Source organism: Amphibalanus amphitrite, unplaced genomic scaffold (assembly GCF_019059575.1).
Source record: "Amphibalanus amphitrite isolate SeventyFive unplaced genomic scaffold, NRLGWU_Aamphi_draft 000117F_arrow, whole genome shotgun sequence".
In the NCBI taxonomy this organism is placed as follows: domain Eukaryota; kingdom Metazoa; phylum Arthropoda; class Thecostraca; order Balanomorpha; family Balanidae; genus Amphibalanus; species Amphibalanus amphitrite.
The window spans coordinates 517,424-538,410 of NW_024881612.1; the positions used below are offsets into that span (position 1 = coordinate 517,424).

The following is a 20,987-nucleotide window of genomic DNA, read 5'->3' on the forward strand; positions in this document are numbered from 1 at the left end:
AGTGCATTGAAGCCGCTCAGCCGATTGCCTCCGGCTGGATCGGCGGCGTGTGGACTGCACACAGGCTGTCGGCTCGGACTGAGTGACAGGCTGCATTACATCGGCGACACTCCGGAATACGCCGGCCCGTCGGCAGAGGCAGTCACTCAGAGCGAGCTGGCCACCAGGCATTATTATTAGCTGCCAAGTGCCATTAATGAGGTATACGAACAGAAAACCCTCAACCAAACAAGAAGCAAACATTTGAAATGGTAGGATGAATCGTAGGGGAGTGCTAAGCCGTATACCCTTACTTACGTTTAGATCTTCGCCTCTCCTCTTTTATCAAATTTATGTGTGGAAATAGGGCATGCGAAACGCCATGCTTCTCGGCGATGGCACATATTGTTCTTCGTGGTGGAATCATTTCACAATTTAATGTGTAACTCTTGGCAATAAAAGGTCGCCTATCATGCCCTGGGTTATGACTGAAATATACGATCCATTCCAACACACAAACAAAGAGTTATACTTCTCCAGAAATATGTAAATGAAAATTGAGGGAGATTTAGGCTGCCATCTCGCCTGCCGCGGGGCCGGCGCATTAGACGACGCCTCATGGGTTATTCTGCTTTGGTGAACTCTGTGGAGTGGCACTCAACCAGCTGAAGGGAAATGAAATTGAGCACGCACTGAGCACTCATAAAACAAGATGTTCTGCGTCAATATTGCGTCTTGGAAGCTCGTAAAAATGTTTACACCTACTACCCTACTGAAATTTGAAACAAATCGCTCGCCTAAAGTCGCTCCCCATTCCATATTTCTTCATCCCATGGGTGATTCAATGCGAAAACACCCTCACTTTGTTGCAATGCTTTTGCAGCTTAAAAAATATAAATAGCATTTGTTTCGAAACTTCAGGTTTTATTACTTCAGATACCGTACCTTCATTTATTCATTGGCTTTCAGTCTCAGTTTATGTTTTCCCGTTTAGATACTAAACTTGAATGTCCACTTCTTCAAACAGCGCGCACACTGCACAAACAAGAAATCCAAGACGAATATTTCAACGTGATAAAGCATACCTTCAAAGTTTCGGAAAGCAGTTACTATGTTCGGAATGGTGATGTCATGTGAAAATATATTTTTTTGGAAAGGTAAAAATGTTATACCCTATTTGGTGTCCGCTTGGTAGTTGTGCTTGTTTGTGAGAGTGCCATTTGAATTGTCTTCGAATCGACTTTAGCCGTGAAAGATCTTATTCTGGTGGCCATGACATACGTCAGTTAGCTTCAATGTCCTCGCCTGTGTGTATCACTCCGCCACCTATCAGGTGATCTCATATGTGTGTCCATCCCGCCGCCAGGTCAGGTGACCTTACTTCTATGTCTCCCCCCAGGTCAGGTTTATAACGGCAGTGACCGGCGAAGCTGCCGAGCTGCCTTGGTCAGCTGACCTGACCTGTATGTCCCCCCGCCCCCACTCCCAGGTCAGGTGACCTTACTTCTATGTCTCCCCCCAGGTCAGGTGACCCAGGTGACCGCGATGACCGGGGGGGGATGCCGAGCTGTCCTGGTCAGGAGACCTGACCTGTGTGTCCCCCCGCCACCAGGTCAGCTGACTTCACTTGTGTCTCACCCCTGGTCAGGTGACCTGACCTGTGTCTCCCCGCCCCCAGGTCAGGTGACTCAGGTGACGGCGGTGACCGGAGGGTCTGCCGAGCTGCCCTGTAGTGTCGACCCCGACACGTCCCGAGACATCATGAGACTGGTGCTCTGGTATAAGGACAGCACCGGAGCGCCGTTCTACAGGTGGGTTCACACAGCACTGTCCCGCTTATTTTAGGTGAGTTCTCAGTGCACTTTTAACACTTTTAACAGGTGCGTTCACATAGCGCTGAAGTGATGCTTATACGTGAGTTCACACTTCACACATCACTGGAGTGCCTTTGTACAGGCGAGTTCACGCGGCGCTGGAGTGCCGTTTATAAGTGAGTTCACATAGCGCTGGAGTGCCGCTTGTAGATCTGTTCAGTTCACACAGCGCTGGAGTGTCTTTTATAGGTGAGTTCACGCGGCGCTGGGGTGCCGTTTCTAGGCGAGTTTTAACAGCGAGCCGCTTAAAAGGTGAGCTCACCTTATCATAAGGTGAAGCACACTCATATAGATCAGCGGCATGCAGTTTTGCTCGCACTTAAATAGTTATTCACATAGAGGGCATCGGAACGCCGTTCACACACCACTGCAGTGCCGTTCTTCGTGGTAAAGTCGGGACTCGACTCGTAGATATGATGTGTATATCCTGGAACACTGTTTTCCATGAGGGGATTGAGTTCACACGGAGAGTGCAAGAGATACATTATTGGTAAGTTTGAAAGTTTTGCAAAAGTTTTGTTGTTTTCATGAAAGTAGGCCCGTAATTGCAAGTTCATGCAGTGCTGAGCGCAATGCTAAGTTTGCACGGCTTGAAACTCAATCTGGTAAGAGTTCGTTCTGTTACTCAACCTTCCTTGACATAAATACATAAATATAGGTTATTTGCGTCCGGTGTTGTTACAAAGTTTGTGATTTACTAATCTGAGCGCCAAAGCTGTTTCACTTATGAATTAAATTATTCATGAGGTGGAACTGGGTGCACTTCTTAATTGAATTACGGAAGTTCTCATCTTAACTTTGGCCGAGCTCATTATTGAACGTGGTGATTATCTTTGAAATGTCATGGTGCGTAGTGGCACTTGCAAAGGGACAGGCTTGACAAAATTAATTCAGATATTTCAGCGCGTAAGGTAACGATGCTATTTGTGTATCGAGCTCACCTGCGCACCTAGTTCGGAGGCCTGTGTGCAGTGCGCTGCTCGACCCGGCAACCTCGCCGGGTCCTGAGCTGCTGTGACGTGCCGTCTTTACCGACAAGTGACTGGCCGCAACTGGTGCTGAGCAGCTGTGTCGACAAGCTATTCTTACCAGCTGTCCTGATCCTGTACTGACCAGCTGTGCTGATCATGTACTGGCCAGCTCTGCTGAGCCGCTTGCATTGCCCACCTGTTCTTACCAACTGTTCTGACTAAACACGCTCTGACCAGCTGTTCTGAGTTCTGACAAGCTGTTCTGACCAGCCGGTGCTGAGAGCTCTAACTGACCAGCTGATGTGTCCCACAGTTACGACACTCGCGGTCGCCAGTCGAGTCGCGGCACCCACTGGGCCAACGAGGACTCGCTGGGCCGACGGTCCTCCTTCGAGCCCCACCCGGTGACCCCGCTGCTGAGAATTCAGGACGTCCAGGAGGAGGATCAGGGCGTGTACCGGTGCCGGGCAGACTTCAAGGCGTCGCCAACACTCAACGCCAGGGTCAACCTGACCGTCATCGGTGAGTAGACGAAACTGAGGGGTTACTGATGGGTGAGAGTGGGAGTAGTGAGGGAGTAGGGCGAGTAGGGGAGGTAAGGTGACATTGGTATTGGTGACATTGGAGTCACTGCTAGTGGTGACAGTGAAGTCACAGTTGGTAGTGACAATGAGCCACTGTTAGGCGTGATAGTCGGGTTGATGACCGTTGATGTTGGCAGTTGACAGTTGACACTGTTGATGACAGTTGGGTTACTCTTCAGTTCCTCCATTTGCGTTCTAGCCCGGGACATGGCGACTGCTAAGTGCCCTTCAGCTGTATAAAGTTTGGGAGTGCCACCGTCAGCCGTATGGATTGTCATTCCGGTAGCTGATGTTCCGGACTTTGTTGTCCCCGAGGGGTCGTAAATGCTCTTTAGTTGCTGCTGCCGGCAGTTCCGGTGAGGTATTTTCCAGTAACGTTAGCCGCCACGCCTGTCGACACGGACGCTAGCTCGTTTATGACGGTTGGCCGCCGGTATGGGCTTAGTGGGTGGTGTGGTGTAACGCCCGGACCCAAGGCAGGCAGGGTGAGGTAACGGCGGATTCCCGCGGCAGGCCAGGCAGTTGGGTAACGCCCGAACTCTGACAGGTAGTAGGATAAGGTCGGGTTACTGCAGACAGTGTGAAAATGCCACGGCCACTGCCGGTACTAGGTATAAAGGCATAACTTGTCAGTCAGTGTGCTTTCAAAAAGCCGACAAATGGCCGCACTTCAAGCAATAGAGCTAAAAAGGTCAGCCAAGTGCTGTGTTTTGTAATGCGCTCCGTGCGTTCCTCCTTCCTAGTCTATTGGCGTTTTCACCTATCGGTCAGCATTTATCTCTGACTGTTTTGCAAAGGAGCTACTCGGATAGCATACGATGCTTCTTATTCGTAGCAAACAAATAACTCAGTTTGACGAACGGCGGTATTTACCTGCATAATGCATCGGAATCCGCAATAACTTATGGCATGACGGATACCCGTAAACATTTCCTTTATCGGATGACTGATCAGCATGAAGTCGGATGACCTATGTTTCGATGATTATTGGAACTTGTTCTGAGAAAATCCGCCAATTCTTTTATGAAGTAACTCGTTTTCTCGTAGCGGTAATGGTCGCCCATTTGAGGCACATTCGGGCCATCCGGCAGAGAGGCGGTGGATTTGTTGCCGGCTGCGTGAGACAGATGGGCTCAGGTCTGCGGGCCGCCGGCCGCGGCTATGGCGTCCGTCGGCCTCCGGTCCGCTCTGACCGCAGCGATGATGGACGAGGTACTTTACCGGCGGCGAGCGCGGCAGACACCGGACTACCGGCGGCGGGCGCGGCCACGGCCCACACACACACGGCGCAGACAGACACCCGACCCAGCACACAGACCACAGACACCATGCTCGTACCACAGGGCACAGACCACAGTCTCTCGGACCCATCCCACAGACATCAGATTGTCCCCACGGCCCGTCCGAGCCCGCAGACCCGAAACCGGCTGTGCCGGCCAGCCATTTAACCCATCTCGCCCCAGCGGTAGTGACCCTTGTCCGACTGTCCCTCCAACTCTTCTAACCTATCTCACCCCACTGCTCCGTGACCTGCTGTCCCAGCCAACCCTCTAAATTTGTATCCCTTCCTAGCGACCCGTGTCCGACTGTCCCTCCAACCTTTCTAACCTATCTCACCCCACTGCCCCGTGACCTGATGTCCCAGCCAGCCCTCTAACTTTGTATGCCTCCCTAGCGACCCGTGACCTGCTGCCTCTCCGACCTTCTAACCTATCTCACCCCGGCGACCCGTGGCCGGCGACCTCTCGTCGGTGGCTCTGCGCGGCTTCCGCTCTCACCGGGCCGTCCAATCGGATCCCGTCCACATTAGGTCCGCTCAATAACCCCCATCTACATACGGCGGCCTGTTGTATCCGGCTGCGGCGGGGCCCGTGTCACCGGACAGGCCCGCCGGCGCCGCGCCCGCTCAGTTCGAGCGCCGATGGCGGCCGGTCGAGCTTCTGATGGAGATTGTATTCATAGCGGCGAGCGGCGACGCGCGCGGCTCGGCCGACACAATGGCACCTGGCCTCCGGCGCGGCACGGTCGACGGATGGATCTGTCGGCGGCGGAACGATAGGCCACGGCGCTGGATAGGCGGCTACCGACGGCTTATAAGGAGCGGACCACTCTCACTTCTGCGTTAGGCGGCACGGGCGGACATCGAAAGCAGCGCCTCTATCGGTCACTAGGGAAAGCTGGGCTGTAGGCGACGAAATACCGGCTGAGTTGTCACAAGTTAAATAGGTTTATAGGCATCCTTCTTGTGAAAAAGTTGAACTTTTGCCTTCAATATTTCTACAGGCATTTTTAGAAGTGCCTTCACATAGATTACAAAACCGTTTAAATTATTTTATTCACTTCAAGCCTTCCCTATTGTTCTTGATGATGCGGGAACTATTTCTAATAAGTGTTTCTAGCTTAATAAAAGAACATATTTCGCAAACGATGAAAAAGCATAAATGAAAGATTTTAAATGCAATTTTCTGTAACAAGTAATGGTAAATTATCCACACATCAAGGAAAAGGTGCATGCTAACTGATAATTTAAAGTTCTTGGGGCCAGTTGCTTTCTTCTTTTCTTACGTCGCCCCAATGACCGCGAATACACTTGTGATAACGCCTATCGGGGGAATGGCGCCGGGCGGGTGCCCCCACCAGCTCCCGGCGCAAAACGTTCAGCCCCACCCGTCTATGGAGAACGGCTCCCACTGACTTCTGGGGAAGCGGCTCCTGGCGCTCGGTCCCCACCCACCTCTAGCTTACGGCGCAGCTCCCCCACCCTCCTCCTCCTTGCACATTAACCATAGCTCCCCCCATTCTCTGGGGGCGTAGCGTCTCCCTGCCGCCCGCCGCGACATGCGGTCTCGAATTGACGGACCGCCCCCGGTCACTGCCTACAGCTTCCAAAGCAGGCGGTGCCAACTTCGGGCCTTTCACGTCTTCAGGAAACCTCTGAATACGCTCCGAACTCCTTTGGAATATGCTTGATCCCGCAGGGAATAGCAAAGTTAGCGTTGTACGGATGATGTAAATTCGCCGGGATATACATAGAGTCAATGTACCTTATATCTCTGCGTGGATTTGGACCGGGCTTCAGTTTGCTCGGTGCAACAAAAATAAAAATAAAAATAAATCAATGAATAAAACCATAACAGCTAGGAAATTGGGCTTTTTATTTATTCGCGGTTTCTATTTATGTTGCCCCTCGTTGTCGAGCCAATGACCTGCACAGCTAGCGGAAAATCAAGCTGTGGTTACAAATGCTTCAGCTCCTTTTTGAAGAAATCCAGCTCGCATCTCTTAGCGCTGCAGCTCCTAGCGTTGGGTCATGCAATTGAAGCCTTTTCCATTGAAGCTGTCAGAAACCCGGCTTGGCACGGATGCTCTGTCCCGAAAAGCAAAGCCAGATATAAGTTTCATGTGTTTATTGGTGTAGTTGTTCAATGTTCAACGCTGCCAGCCGGGAGCACACTGCTCAGTGGACAATGATACTTATGTACTACTTAGTCACACATCGTATGGACCGGCGCATTGGCATTCGCCGCTAGTATGCTCCGGCCGGGCCGATCGTGTGTGTATGCACGCGCGCCGGGCCCGGATGCTCCATTAGCCGAGCGGGGATAAGGTGCGGCCCACTCCACCGGGAACACGGGGCGCTTTCTGCAACATTGGTCGCAATGCATGCTGATGCGATGGTAAAATATGCGCCATCCGTCGACGGCCGGTGGGTTTGTCGGAAATGGATCGCCGGCGCTGGGGCCGCGATGATCTGTCATCCACTCAGTGGGTGATGCCGGGGGAGGGCTGGGTGGTCCCCCGGGGGAGGGATGGGAGGTCCCCCGGGAGAGGGACGGACGGTCTCGGTGGAGGGACGGGCGGTCTCCCAGTGGAGGGATGGGCGGTCTCCTGGCGGAGGGCTGGGTGGTCCCCGGGGGAGGGCTGGGTGGTTTCCCGGCAGAGGGCTGGGTGGTCCCCCGGCAGAGGGACGGGTGGACTCCCGGCAGAGGGCCAAGTGGGCTCCCGGCGACCTCTAAACGCCAGCTGCCTCGGTTTCCCGGCGGCCTTTGCAGCTCACACTGCACATATGCTCCCGGGATCAGCGACACATCCTTTTTTTGGCATCTGAGGGGCCTTTCTAAACTGTGCGGTCTTTCCCGCAGTCCCAAACACCGATTGGTAATGAAGAACAAGATCGCTATTCAATAGGGTAGTTTTATTTACATTTTGCATTCAGATTAACTGAGATAGAACCCGTTACACAAGGAATTATTTTGCAAACATGTTTAGGGCAAGAGCTTCTTTTATACCGTACACCCACCAGCCATAAACATCGCCTGATCAGCTAATTCTGGTCATTAGCAAGATGTGGCAAGATGCATTGCATTTTATCATATGCGGGGTTCAGTAGGTCTGGAAAAGATCCGAGCCTGCTCTCAAATCGATACGTTTTATGATAGCATGGTATGGTGACTGATTTGACAGAGGCTTGGGGATGCTGGTGTCTGCGCCAAATGCATTAGACGGGGTCATTAGCTATCTGAGGCCTGCTGGATGTCCATGTCAGCCCAGTTTCCTCTCAAGTGAAGCCTCCGACAGCCACGGAGAGTGGTCGGACCAGCCACACGACCCCTCCTCCCCTCCCCGGACCTCTCGCCAGAGGGAGAGTGACCTCAACCAGCTAAGAGGTTACCACAGCCTTGAAGAGTGGCTGACCCAGTTACCACCCAGTCTTCGGTCAGTTCAGGGCAGTCTCCCCAGCTCTCCCCATCCCCCGGCAAGTGGACAGCACCCCCGCCCCCTTCAGCGAGTGGAGTGCGGCACTCCCTCCGGCAAGTGAAGGGCTGCCAACCCAGCCAGCTTCAGGGACCGCGGATTCCGGGGGGCAGGGTGTGCAATTGCACACCCTGAAAATCCTGAGGGTGTGCAAACACCTATTTTTGCACACCCACAGATCGTTGTGGGGGCCTATGCGGCCCTGGCGCTTGAGTGTCCCAAGCCGATTCTCGAGGGCCCCAGCGCGAGCCTGATGGTCCCGCACCGGTGCCTGAAGGCGTGAACACTGAACAGGTTCTAGTGTTATCTCAGGGGTTATCTCAGAACCCCACCCACGCCATTTTTTAGCGCTCCCACCGGCTCTTGAGGGCCCAGGCCGATGCCCGAGGGCCCCAAGTCGATGTCTAAAGGTCCCACGCCGGTGTCTGAGTACCTACATGGCTAGCTCAGGGATCCACGCCAGTTTCTGAGGGCCCTAACCGGCTCTTGAGGGCCCCTGCCCCCTGCCCTCCTTAACACCCTCTTGGGGCCGATGCCTAAGGGTCCCGCATCAGCACCTGAAAGCCCACAGAGTTATCTCAGGGCCCCATACCAGTTTCTGAAGGCCCTCACCAGTCACCGGCTCTTGAGGGCCCCCAGACCGATATCCAAGGACCTCTGGCCAATGCCCGGGGGCGCAGGCCGATGCCCGAGGGCCCCAAGCCGTTACCCGAGGGCCTTACACAGCTATCTCAGGGTATAATGCCACTTTCCGAGGGCCCTAACCGGCTCTTGAGGGCCCCAGGCCGATTCCTGAGATCCCCAGGCTGATGTGAGAGGGCCGACCGACTGAGGCAGCCCCTACGTCAGTTTCTAAGGGCGTCCACGACCGCCGTCTGGTCAAAGCTGCTCTCTGAGGGCCCTAGGCAGGTTTTTAAGTGCACTCAGCTCTTGTTTAGGATCTCACACCAGCCTCTGAGATCGGATGGCTTATGCAATATGCATGCCGCAGAGGAGCCCTTACCGGCTCCTGAGGGCTCCGTGCTGATAGCTGAGGGCCCCATGCCAATACTCGAGAGTCCCATTCAGTAATCTCAGCGCCCTACACCAGTTTGAGGAACGCCGTTCGGCCAAGGCCGACCTCCGAGGAAAAGCCCTTTGCAAGCCTCGGAGTGCCCTCACTTTCTTTTTTAGGATCTCACACCAACCTCTAAAGTCGCAGGGCTAAAGGATGCTTCTGATAACCCTCACTAGCTCGGACCCAAATCGATGCATGATGACCCGACAGAAGTGCCTGAGTAGCCCACACAGTAATCTCAGGGCTCACACCAGTTTCTGAGGGCCTACACGAACGCTTTTTGGCCAAGGTCGATGTCTCGGGGGCCCTATTCAGGCATCGAGGCTACTCGGGCGACAAGAGACGGTGGGGGACCTCCAGGCGAGCTTGCTTGGTAGTCATAGGCGGCGGAACGGGGAGGGCACCGGGGCACCGTGCCCCCCTTTGATTTGGGCATTTTAACATTAGCCCTATAGGCGTTGCATGGAAAGAATGGGACCAAAAGTCGGCAGTGCCCCCCCCCCCCCTTAATTGAAGGTGTTCCGCCGCTACTGTTGGTAGTTGGTACCCCATGGAGCCGGCGAACGGTGTCAAAGAGCCCGGTGTGGGGGCCCAAGAAGCGGCATGGGCATCCATATTTTTATGTACAGCCCACCGCTAAAGTAATGTAGGGTTTTACCAATCTCAACGGTTGGCTTTGACTGGCGATTGTTTAATGCGGAGTGATCGAAAAGAAGATGTCAATAGCTTAAATTGCAGCTGCAAGGGTGACGATACATATAAGCTACATTCAAAATTTCATTGTAGTCTGGTCAATCGTTCCTAAGCTTCAGAAGCAGAACATACCCATGACTGAAATCCAACATTTCTTCTGCTGTGGACTGTACGTGAGGTATTCCAGAGGCCGTTATGGGACCTTCAAAGACCGTGTGCGGTGCGCCGGTGACCCTTAGAATTGCCGGCGTTGGGTCTCAGGAGCTGGCGTGCGGCCTTTATGGGGCCGTAGAGCAATGGGGAAGCTAAGGGGGCCGGAGGCCAGACCCCCATAGGTCAAAGGGGCCAAATCGATGGGCCCAAACATCCCGCCGGCCGTGTTTTATTGTTTATTTAAGTTTTATTTTTAAACTAATTCATGTAATCCATGATAAAAAGAAGTGTGCCAACATCAACTGTGCAAAAGGGCTCTCTGAGACCCGTAGGGGCTCTTGAAGGTCACTGTAAGCCTTTAGGGGGCCTGCTTGGGAAAATCGGAGATCGATTTGGATCACGTTGCATGCATGCATATTGCATGTGCATTTACTCTGCTCATGCATCTCCTGACCGTAAGATGCTCGCTCAGTCATCTTACGACCGTCAATTTTGAAGGTTTTCCCGCCCCGCTTCTTTAGAATCGGCTTATTCCGGAGCAGTGGCGGCGCTGACTTTTTGGAAGGGGCCCGGCGTGAGATGGGGGGGCCCAATCGCCACATCTTGCACACCCTACGAGAATTTGAATCCGCGGTCCCTGGCCAGCTTCCAGCAATGAAAATGAAACGCTGCCGACCAGCGGACCCTGATCCCGGGTCAGCCAATGAACGGAGGCCAGCAGGCGTCCGTATATAATCCATCAGCGCCCTGCCAAGCGGACAGGGCCCATCAACATTGACCGCGCCCGCCCGACCGCCGTCAAATATGGGACCCTTTGAAAATAAATATCTGGCCTTTATGGAGTTACTGGACGGAGACGCTGCATAGTTGCAGAGCAGGCTTTCACGGAGGCTGGTCTTCGAGGTCACACAACGTGATGTCTCCATCTCAGCACCGTCTAGTACCTCGTATAATAACAGCAGGAGACTCCAGTAGCGAAGCCAAGTCGCCCCAGCCCCCAGCAGTATGAAATCTGTATGATCAGCTGGCTGGTCTCCTCCATTTTTTTTTTGCACGGATGGAAGATTGCTTGTCCGACGTCGTTAGTTGCCTAGGATCGGCTTATATAAATGTTTTTCTTTCTTTTTTCTCTCGTCTCCTCCTGCTATTTCTCTTGCTCCTCTTTCTTTTTCTTTCTCCTCTTCCTCTTCCGTTATTTCTAGCATCCTATCTTTCGCTTTTTCCTCTCTCTCTCTCTCTCTCTCTCTCTCTCTCTCTCTCTCTCTCTCTCTCTCTCTCTCTCTCTCTCTCTCTCTCTCTCTCTCTCTCTCTCTCTCTCTCTCTCCATCTCTCTCTCTCTCTCTCTCTCTCTCTCTCTCTCTCTCTCTCTCTCTCTCTCTGTCTCTCTCTCTCTCTCTCCATCTCTGTCCCCCTCTCTCTTTCTCTTTCTCTTTCTCCTTCGCTAAGCTCCTTTCATTTCGCTCTTTGATTAACTAGCTCCGGGCTTTAGGGTGTATACTCATTGTCAGTAAGAAGCAGCTTTGTGCTTTACAGGAATCCCTCGGGCTTGAATGCAGTTTTTCATCAGCGCCAAGCTCGCGCCGTAATCACGTCTTCTATGCGTCGCTGTAGGAATATGGCGAAGGCTTTGTCACATGTATAACCACTCGTAGCGAGCACCGCTCTTTAATTCTTTGTCCAGGTGGATGTCACGGAGTATGTTCACACAGTTGCGTACTTAGTGAAGATTGCAACATGCGCTTTGATTTAAATTGTCGCATGTTGGTTGGCCCGATATAAAGAAAACATTTTTTTTTAAAGTTTGAAATATATTTCGAAGCGTAATGAAACGAAGAATTCCAAGTCAAGCCATTCTCTAACCCTTCCAGGTACTTACGTTCTCAATCTAACACAATTAATGCGTTGATTTTGGTTAAAGTAAAATAAACTTAAATAAAGTCATTGGGTCACGGACGTCATTTGGTAGATACGTCTTAATGGAGTCCTTAATCTTAGTTTCGCTACTTTTGTCGTTAAAGATAAGCCAAATGGGGCAGTTTCGCCACGAAGCTGGATCTGTGCGTCTCAATAGACCACGCATTTGATAAATTAAGCGTCTCCTTTAGGTTGATTGATTTACTACCGTCACTTTGGTCAATGATTTCGAATGTTGCATCCAATAGATGTGGATTTTAGCTTACAAGTATTAGGTGACACTGGTTATAAGCCAATGAGCTTTTGCCAGCTAATACGTATTACAATAAATCCGTGCACATTCAATAGGCTGAGAAGTCTGTGATGTCGGCCGTAATGTAACATATACTAAACAATATAATACCAAAATGTAATGGAAATTTGTCAGCATTTCCTATTACCCGAGATGTCCGGCGCTCGGTCTCATGAAATGAAATGTCACTCTGTGCGGTCTAATTCTGGTCGGCCGGTCGGGGCTGTCGCCGCCATTTCGCTGCTGCGCACATTTGCCGTCCGGGGGGGGGGGGGGGGGGCTCGGCGGAGAGCCCGGCGCGGTCAGTGCAGTGCCAGGAAATTGGCCGCGCCGCCCGCCGGACAGCGCTGGTGACCGCCACGGGCCGACCCCACACCCCTCTCTCCCCGGCTGAGCTGCCCCCCACACACGTGTGAGAAACAATGGGGCATACAGGGCAGGGACAGGGGTGCAGGGTCACAATGGCGGGGATCAGCGCTGTATGGGCACTGGCATAATGGAAGGGATTAGGGCTATATTGAGATAATGGCAGAGCATCTATCCATCTGCCGGTGCTGTCAGTTTGCTAAGGCTCCCTATGTTCAACAGTTTATGAAGCTTGAGGCCAAAGTCTCGTGCTATTTTTGTTTTTGTTGTGTCTTTAGGTGCTACGGATTATCAAAGTTCTTACTACCCTTGCCATGAGCAGCACTTTTTAGAAATGGATGAACCTCTCACCCAACGGAATGAATAAATCATGTTCAGAAGGGTGTGAGCCTGAAAAATAAACTATCTCGTCCGCAAAAAGATGGCAGGCGGCATGTTTGCCGGCAAACGACGGCTTAGGACGGACGTGTCTGAGCCAATTTACAGCGGACGGGAGTCTGGGCCACCGCCAAACAGACGAGCTATTCTGAACCGCGGCCTTAACCCTATTAGTGGCAGGCTCCTGGCTACCCCTATTAGTGGCAGGGGGGGCTGTTTACGACCCCCCCCCTTGATATCTCGAGATCTAACGGGCCGATTTTCAAAATTCAAACGGCATTCGATTTCGCTCAACGTGATCTACATTTCTAAAAAATAAAAATTAAAAAATGTCAATTGGGGGGGTAGAGGGGGGTAAAAACGGGCAAATTGCAGATACATTTTAGACTGTTTATCACGGCCAGGTTTCTGAACCAATCTTAACGCAACTTTTGCCGATCGATAGAGAATGAACCAGGAATTCACATGGATCCTAAAAATATGCATTTTCAAAAAGCATAGGCGGATACAGATCATTGAGATTTGGGGTACACAAAAAGTATAGTAAATAAGGTTTTTGTTGGTACTGTTTCTAAAAAGGGTGGTAATGGTCTTGTTATGTTACAATTTTCTTATGAGAGAGCGACTACAATTGTATTGGTCATGCATAGGCGGTGTCAGGGCACCTATGTTGGGAGGTAAAGCATAACCCCCCTTTTTGGACGCCTGGATCCGCCTATTATAGCAAAAACGTGTCAAAAGAGGATGCACAATAACTGTATATGTTATCACATGATGCCTTTCATTCACTGTTCGTAAAACTGGTGCAGCATCGTGATCTTCGCCCAAATGACTCGCTTCACGAATAGGACCCCCCAATTCCCAGTGCTCTGGAGCCGCCCCTGGTAAAGTTATGAACTTGAAATTTTCAGGGAATGTGCCCAATTTAGTTTTAGGAAAAGTCAGAAAGTTTCAGCATCGTAGCTTCAGCGGTTTCGGAGATATTCCCGAAAAACCTGAGGGGTGGATGAAAACAACCCCCCCCCCCCTGCCACTAATAGGGTTAAACAGGCCGGGAGACGGAGACCCACGCCACCAGACACATTGAGCCTCACAAGGCAGCCCAACGGGAGACGCATAAAACAAACAAACAGTGCGTAGCACGATTGATTTAGATCATTGAAAAAGTGGGCAGGCCAATCGGAGAGATGCGATGTTGAGCTGCACTCGCAGCAAAAATCAATCCAAAGACAAATGAGCCAATAACCTGTGTGTTGCGTAAGCCAAGGACCCATGTAATAGCGGCTCTATCTTTTAATGTTTCAATTCAATACCACGGTAGCATACCTACACTATATGCTAGGATTTTAAAAGTATGGCTCTTGTTAACTCTTCTTCCAGCTCCGTGTCCCAGCTCGGCAAGTCCGCCGATGTCTGATCCGGCGCCTGGCGCCGTGCCGTCCCGTGCTGCCGGCAAATTGCGCTTTGACCGGACGCACGTCGGCGCCAATTTGGTCGTTGGACTCTCCCGGGCCGGCGCCAATTTGGTCGTTGGGCCTCCCAGGAAGGCTGCAGCGTGTCTTGGCGACGGCCGATCGCCGGTCCGAGCGTCTCAATATCAGGCGCTGGAGGGAGGGGAGGGGATATACCAGCCTGTGAGACAGGGGCTGGAAGGAAATGCGAACAAGCCTGTGGAACAGGCACTGGAGGGAAGGAGGGTGGGGATGCGAGCCTGCGATACAGGCACTGGAGGGAGGGAGGGTATACCAGCCTGTGAGACAGGGGCTGGAGGGAGGGGGAGGGGATGGGATACAAGCCTGTGAGGCAGGATTAGAGGTTAGGTTAGGGTGGAGGCTTGGTGAGAGTCTGGGAATCAGGATTGGGGGCTAGTGGATAGGTGAAGTGCGCACTTCTGATAGGGTAAAAGTGGTGAGGAATCTGGGACTCAAGGATAGAGCATGAACTCAATTTTGAGTCCCAATGATAGAGCATGAGCTCAATCTGGCTAATTGAGTAAAGGTAAATTTTACATCAGTAAGTGTGTAAGCTAATTTATCCGAGAACTTAGCTCTGGGCATGCTGCCGTAACTCATGAAAAGCATTTACTCTGCGGAGGATGATTCTCATAGCCATGACACCAAGAACTCGCAAATTAGGATTGACATTGGAGGTGAGCATACATCATGCTTGCCGTCAAGCCTTATTATTCATAACGGCAGTCAGTTTGCATGATGGTTTCCAAGGCTTCTTTGAGCAAACATCACTTCCTTTTTATTGTGTCGTGTGATGGCGTGATTACAAGCCATAAAACTGTGATGTATCAGCTTTCATGTCATTTAACACTCCATCAGAGACAGCTATTACGTCAACGTGTTTCGGCACCATCACTTGATGCCTCTGTTCGGGAGAGGGAGACTGGAATGGGAGACTGGTTTACGTTGTGTTGTGAAGCCGTGGCAATGATCGCACTTCCGTGTTCAAGAACTAAAAGCATCCGTTGCAATGCTAGCTGAATGCTGTAATGCTGTTTGATGTACATTGTACACGGCTTGATGAAGGTCCCTAGGTCTGAAGTGTCTTTGATGTTCGTAAGAAAAGCCACTGCGATCACTCAGAATCAAAAGCCACTTAGACGTTAGTTAACCGATTGAAACGATAGAGCACAGGGCATATTTTAAGGATTTTTCACTGCGTCCCAAAGGTGGCATAGGGCACACGCTTTGATCGGAAAGGGCACATTGCAAGCGAAATAGTATATAATGCAAGTGAGATAATGTACAGATACATTGTGTACTGTGCTGGTGGAGGGGCACTGCAAGCGGGATATTGGGAGCGGGCTGTGATTGCTTTTGGCCAGTCTCGAAATTCGCCCAGTCGTAGTGCGTTCTTTATCCGCATTCAAAGGGCGGACCGGCGATTTCATGACATTTACATTGTTGTTAGTCACTCGTTTTCCTGAACGACGTTGGGCGTGTTTGACCCCCTTGACGCACCAAATTGTACCTATGCTTGGAGAATAAAAATGAATATGCACATGATTAAAATGTGATACATACGTCTCTTCATGCGTTTTTCACCCTTATCAATCGATTCAAAATAGAGGTTGACGTGTGAAACATTGCCAATTTGCATTGAAGATACTATGTGTTTGAAATAATTAGATGACGTAAGGTCAAACAGTACCCACCTAAGTTGTGACAAGAAATCATCGGATTTTAAAGCTACATAAAAAATCCATCATAGATTAATGCTTTAGATGAACGGATGCTTTGGATGCTTCGGATTTCGCTTCCTTACTGCCTATCATGTAATATAACCCAAACTTTTCCCAATGGAAGTTCCTTTGTTTAATTATTATGCCCAGAAATGTGTCGATTTTGTGCCATTTCCGGGCGCTTTGGGGGGGGGGAGCATGGCCCCGTGGCCCCCTCTATATCCTCCTATGGCCAGACGGCCATGACGGCCCTGATCTGACCGTATGCCATCAAATGTGAAACTTCGCAATGATGCGATATTTTTTTCGGAAAACGTGCCGGTATCTCAAAAACTATGATAGCTAGGAGGGCGCAATCGATAGGAGAAAAGCAATCGATATATCTTGAACAGCTCTTTCGTCAATATTTCGTCAGAATTGAGTTGAGATCAACGGTTGAGGCTCCATAGCCAAAAACGAGTAAAATTACAATTTTTGTCAATATAGGTAGGTTTCATGAAAAGCTTTTGAACTAAAAAAAGGTAGAGAATTTTCGTTTGCACGATCGTTCTTCTCTCATTTTTACCTCGAAATGTCAAGGTCAGAACTTGACCTCACATTAAGGTCATTTCGTGACCAAGATAGATCATGTCGCATATCAGTCGATGCGTTTCGATGAGGTACCTCAAAACAATGATACAATCCACTGTGCATGCAAAAGCCCTGTAGGGCCGGATTTTGGGCCAGGCTCCGGGCCTGCGGGCTCCAACTTGACATCTCTAAACAGGACTTTAGGGAAGGGCAGGACACAGAGTCTGAGCCCTAAGGACAGGGCAGGCACAGGCCATGAAGCTAAGATAAGACGGATACTTGAGGGCTGGGTAGGATGCAGGGTCCGAGGGCAAGGCAAGGCGCAGGTCTTAGGCTATCATTACACAAGGCCGGAGAGAAGTGCAAGACACAGGGCCTTAGAACACCTGATGATCAACACACCTGATGGCAGGGCAACATGCAGGATCTTAGAGCAGGGCAAGAAATAATACCTAAAGGTAGAGCAAGACATAAGACACAGGTATGGCACAAGGCCCGAAACACCGCCCACGTCTTGTCATACCTTCGGGCCCCGAAGGTATGACAAGACGTGGGCGGTGTTTCATGGACGCTGCTATCAAATTCCGCGAGCTGACGTCATACTTGTGGTAGTGTTTGAGCAATGGCCCTGTTGATGTCTCCATGGAAACCCAATTTGACACGTGTAATAGCAGCGTGCTGCTATCACCGGTGAAACAGGGCCAGGGTATGGGGCCTGAGGGCAGGGCAAGGCTCAGGGCATGAAGGCAGAACAAAGCGCGGGTTCTGAGGACAGGTAAGGGCACGGGGCATGAGGACGGGAAACGGCACGGGACCTGAGGGCGGGAGACACCACAGGGCCTGATGACAGGGCAGGGCACAGAGCCTGAGGGCGGGCATGGGACACGAGACCTTAGGGCAATGCAGAATACAGGGCTTGAGGGCAGAGTAGGACACAGGGTCTGATGGCATGGGACGGCACAAGGCCTGACGACAGGGCAGAGCACAGCAACTTAGGGCGAGGCAGGGCACGGGCCTGAGGGCGATGCAACGCATAAGGCTTAATGGCAGAATAGGGCACAGGGTCTAAGGGCAGGGCAATGCACATGAGGCCTGGAAGCAGAACATGACAGGACAGGGCCTGAGGCAGGGCAAGGCATTAGGCTCGAGGATGGGCGCGGGGCCGGGGCATGAGGACATGGGAAGGCACAAGGCCTGATGGCAGGGCAGGGCACAGTACCTACCTGAAGACAAGGCAGCGGCACGGGGTCTGATGGCAGGACGTGTCACAAGGCTTGAGGGCAGAGAAGGGCACGGGGCCTCAAACTAGGGTAGAGCAGGGCACGGAGCCTAAAGACGGGAAAACAGCGCATACAATTTCAAGGCAGAATATATAAAGTATCGTGTTTGAGGGCAGGGCAGAGCGGGGCACAGGGCCTGAATGCAGAGCAGGGCACAGGGCCTGAAGAAAGGGCATGGCAAAGTACAAGACCTAAGGTCTAAGGACAGGGCACTGGGCAGGGCACATATCCTAGGGGTATAGTAGGGAAGAACATAATAAGGTGTATGACCAAGGGTAGGGCAGGGCACAAGGACTGGAGAGGGCATGTATGTGCTTAGGTACATAGTAAATCAGGGCACAAAGCAATCGGAAAGCCAACATCTTTTACACAGTAAAAGACCGAGGCATGTTACTTATTTTTGCTCGCACTTTTCGGCTGAAACCGTGGCATTTCAGTGTGGGACGCAGTGGTCCAAATTTCGCGAGGGCTACGTCCCAAAGGCAGGGGGCTGCGTCCCAAAATGGGACGCAGTCAGTATGTTAAAATATGCCCTGATAGAGCATATCGACAGCATGAAGCCTGCTGTATCAGTTTATCATATCCCTATTGCTCTTCTTCATTGCTTAGACCGTGAATTGTTGTGAGACTTGATTTGATTCTGGAATCGGAGTTCAAAAATGAAGAACAACTCAATTTCTTCTCCCTCATTTCTCCCTGTGCTTCCTTCTCCTTTAATCGTCCCTCTCCCTCCTCTCTCTCTCTCTCTCTCTCTCTCTCTCTCTCTCTTTCTCTCTCTCTCTCTCACTCTCTCTCTTTCTCTCTCTCTCTTTCTCTCTCTCTCTCTCTCTCTCTCTCTCTCTCTCTCTCTCTCTCTCTCTCTCTCTCTCTCTCTCTCTCTCTCTCTCTCTCTCTCTCTCTCTCCCGCCTACTCTCGCACGGTTTATCGGTATTGATCCAGCCTGCCGTCCAAGTTGGAAGCCCAGGCGACCGGCGCCGCGAGACCGCCGTGCATTTGATGAACTGGTCTGGTCGTTGGTCTGGCCCTCCAGCCGAGCCAGCGCCGCGTCTCGCCGCCGAGCCAGGCCACTCGTAATGAAACGCGACGCCCCGCGATAATCAACATTCCCGAGAAGGAAAGTAAAACATCTCCGCGACGGGAGCTCGTAGCAATCAGGCGCCTTTGATGCTCCTCACCGGGGGACGGCGCGCACGGCCGACGTCGCTCGTCCTCTGTCGTATTGTTTTTCGATGCAGTCTGGCCCGCTTCAAAGACTGGCTGGCTGTAGGGTGATTTGGCGGCGCTGCTTCCTCCGAGCCGCTCGCTGAATACTATAGCTCTGGACGGAACGGGAGCCGGTGGAAGCCGATGGCGGCCACACACGGAGCTCGTGCTGGAACAGCACAGGGAGGAACCAGAGGCAGAGAGGAGGCAGGAGCAGAGAGAAGGCAGAGGCAGGGAGGCGGACAGAGAACAGGGAGCAGCTACAGCCTACAAACCGGGTCCTGCAGCCAGAGTCGGCCGGAACCACAGGCGCCGAACCGGCACCCTTCACAGGGTAACTCTATTTTCATGGTCAGTAGCTCAGTGTTTGTGTTTTCATTTTATGTCGTGCCGCTGCACTGCTCCATTAAATCTGTTGTTGGCCATTGAGCACGCCCGGGAGTCGGCAGTCATTCGGAGCAGCGGGCCACTCGTGTCCGCGCCATCGGCAAATATGGCCCAGCAACTGGACCGAATGGCCACTGTAAACCGTGCCATAAAGCTCCCATGACGCAAACGGCAGGCAGTAGTCGCAGATCAACATCGAATAAAGCTACACTGGCAGCACCATTGTTCTATCAAAACCAACGCATAAAACTATGTTGATAAAACCGTGTTGATATTTTATCCATTCTCATATTCGGCTATAATGCTGCAATGGAGACCATCCAAGGTCACGCGTGACGGAGATGCATACAATAAGAGTTACACGAATGACGAAGTAAATAAAACAGTGATGAAGACATCCGATGAGCTCTCCAAACAGAACATCTAATAAATTATGCATTCAAAATCCATTCTTTTTTTGTGCATTTGCCTGTGACTTTCGTTGGGGGTAATGTCATATGCATACACTTTTGCCGCAGTGTATTTCCAAAATAGTGACCACGCCGTGTGCGCACGAAGTTTCCGATACCTGTCACTAGCTCGCGAAAAAAGCGGACGCTTCCGTCGACCAGCAGCGCTCCGGTGCCAGACTGGAGGGCCCGCTGTGCCGCAGCGCAGTGGTGCCTGGCGGTACAGCCTACCTTTCAGGCGGCCGGCTCGGCGACTGAAGCGTTGGCTCGGCTGACTGCCGCGCCGCGCGGCTGGCGCAAGAAACGATCCCCTGCTCTGATGAACTGACACTGCTGCCCGGCCAGTCATCGGTTCTTACGTTCGCTGGGCAGCCAAGGGTTGAAATCAGATGAGCTGTGCCTTAACGCTTTTGACAACCCTTATTGACCGACATCGTCATCGTGTTGTTCATCTTAATAAAACGGAGGCGAAAAGAACATTTATGTCACTAAACAAACCATCAATATTTTTGCGTTACGCAGTGCGTTAAGCTGCACATTACTGCACATTGCTCATGAAACCCTGAAAATGCGTTTAAAGTGTTTGCTTGTAAATGTCCACACGGCTACTTTTTCGACCCTGCGGTTACTTGTAGGCATGTCCGTCTGAGTCCGCGGCGCTCCCGCAGTGACGCTGGGGCAGCATGGGGAGCGCCATCCTTGCCGACCCGCACCCTCCGGCACGGGGACGCCGTCGGATCCTACGACCTTGTTCCCCGGCAGGTCGGCGTCTGAATTGCTAGTGACGGCCAACGGATGGGCCAGAGGGGGAGGGGGACGGGCGGCGGCAATCGATGTGCGGCGGCTGGCTCAGGAAAGTCGCCGCCGCCGCCACCGCCGCCGCCGGGA

At 51.8% G+C, this 20,987-nt stretch overlaps 1 protein-coding gene across 1 annotated transcript in view; it reads left to right on the forward strand.

Annotated features, from left to right (window-relative positions):
• The window catches only part of LOC122381291 (nephrin-like), a 94,900-nt gene that overhangs the window by 15,424 nt on the left and 58,489 nt on the right, over window positions 1-20,987 (forward strand). The window contains exons 2-3 of the mRNA XM_043365293.1: window positions 1,658-1,790; window positions 3,138-3,346. Coding sequence (XP_043221228.1) covers window positions 1,741-1,790; window positions 3,138-3,346 — 259 coding nt within the window. The 5' untranslated portion in view covers window positions 1,658-1,740. The remainder of the gene's footprint in view (window positions 1-1,657; window positions 1,791-3,137; window positions 3,347-20,987) is intronic.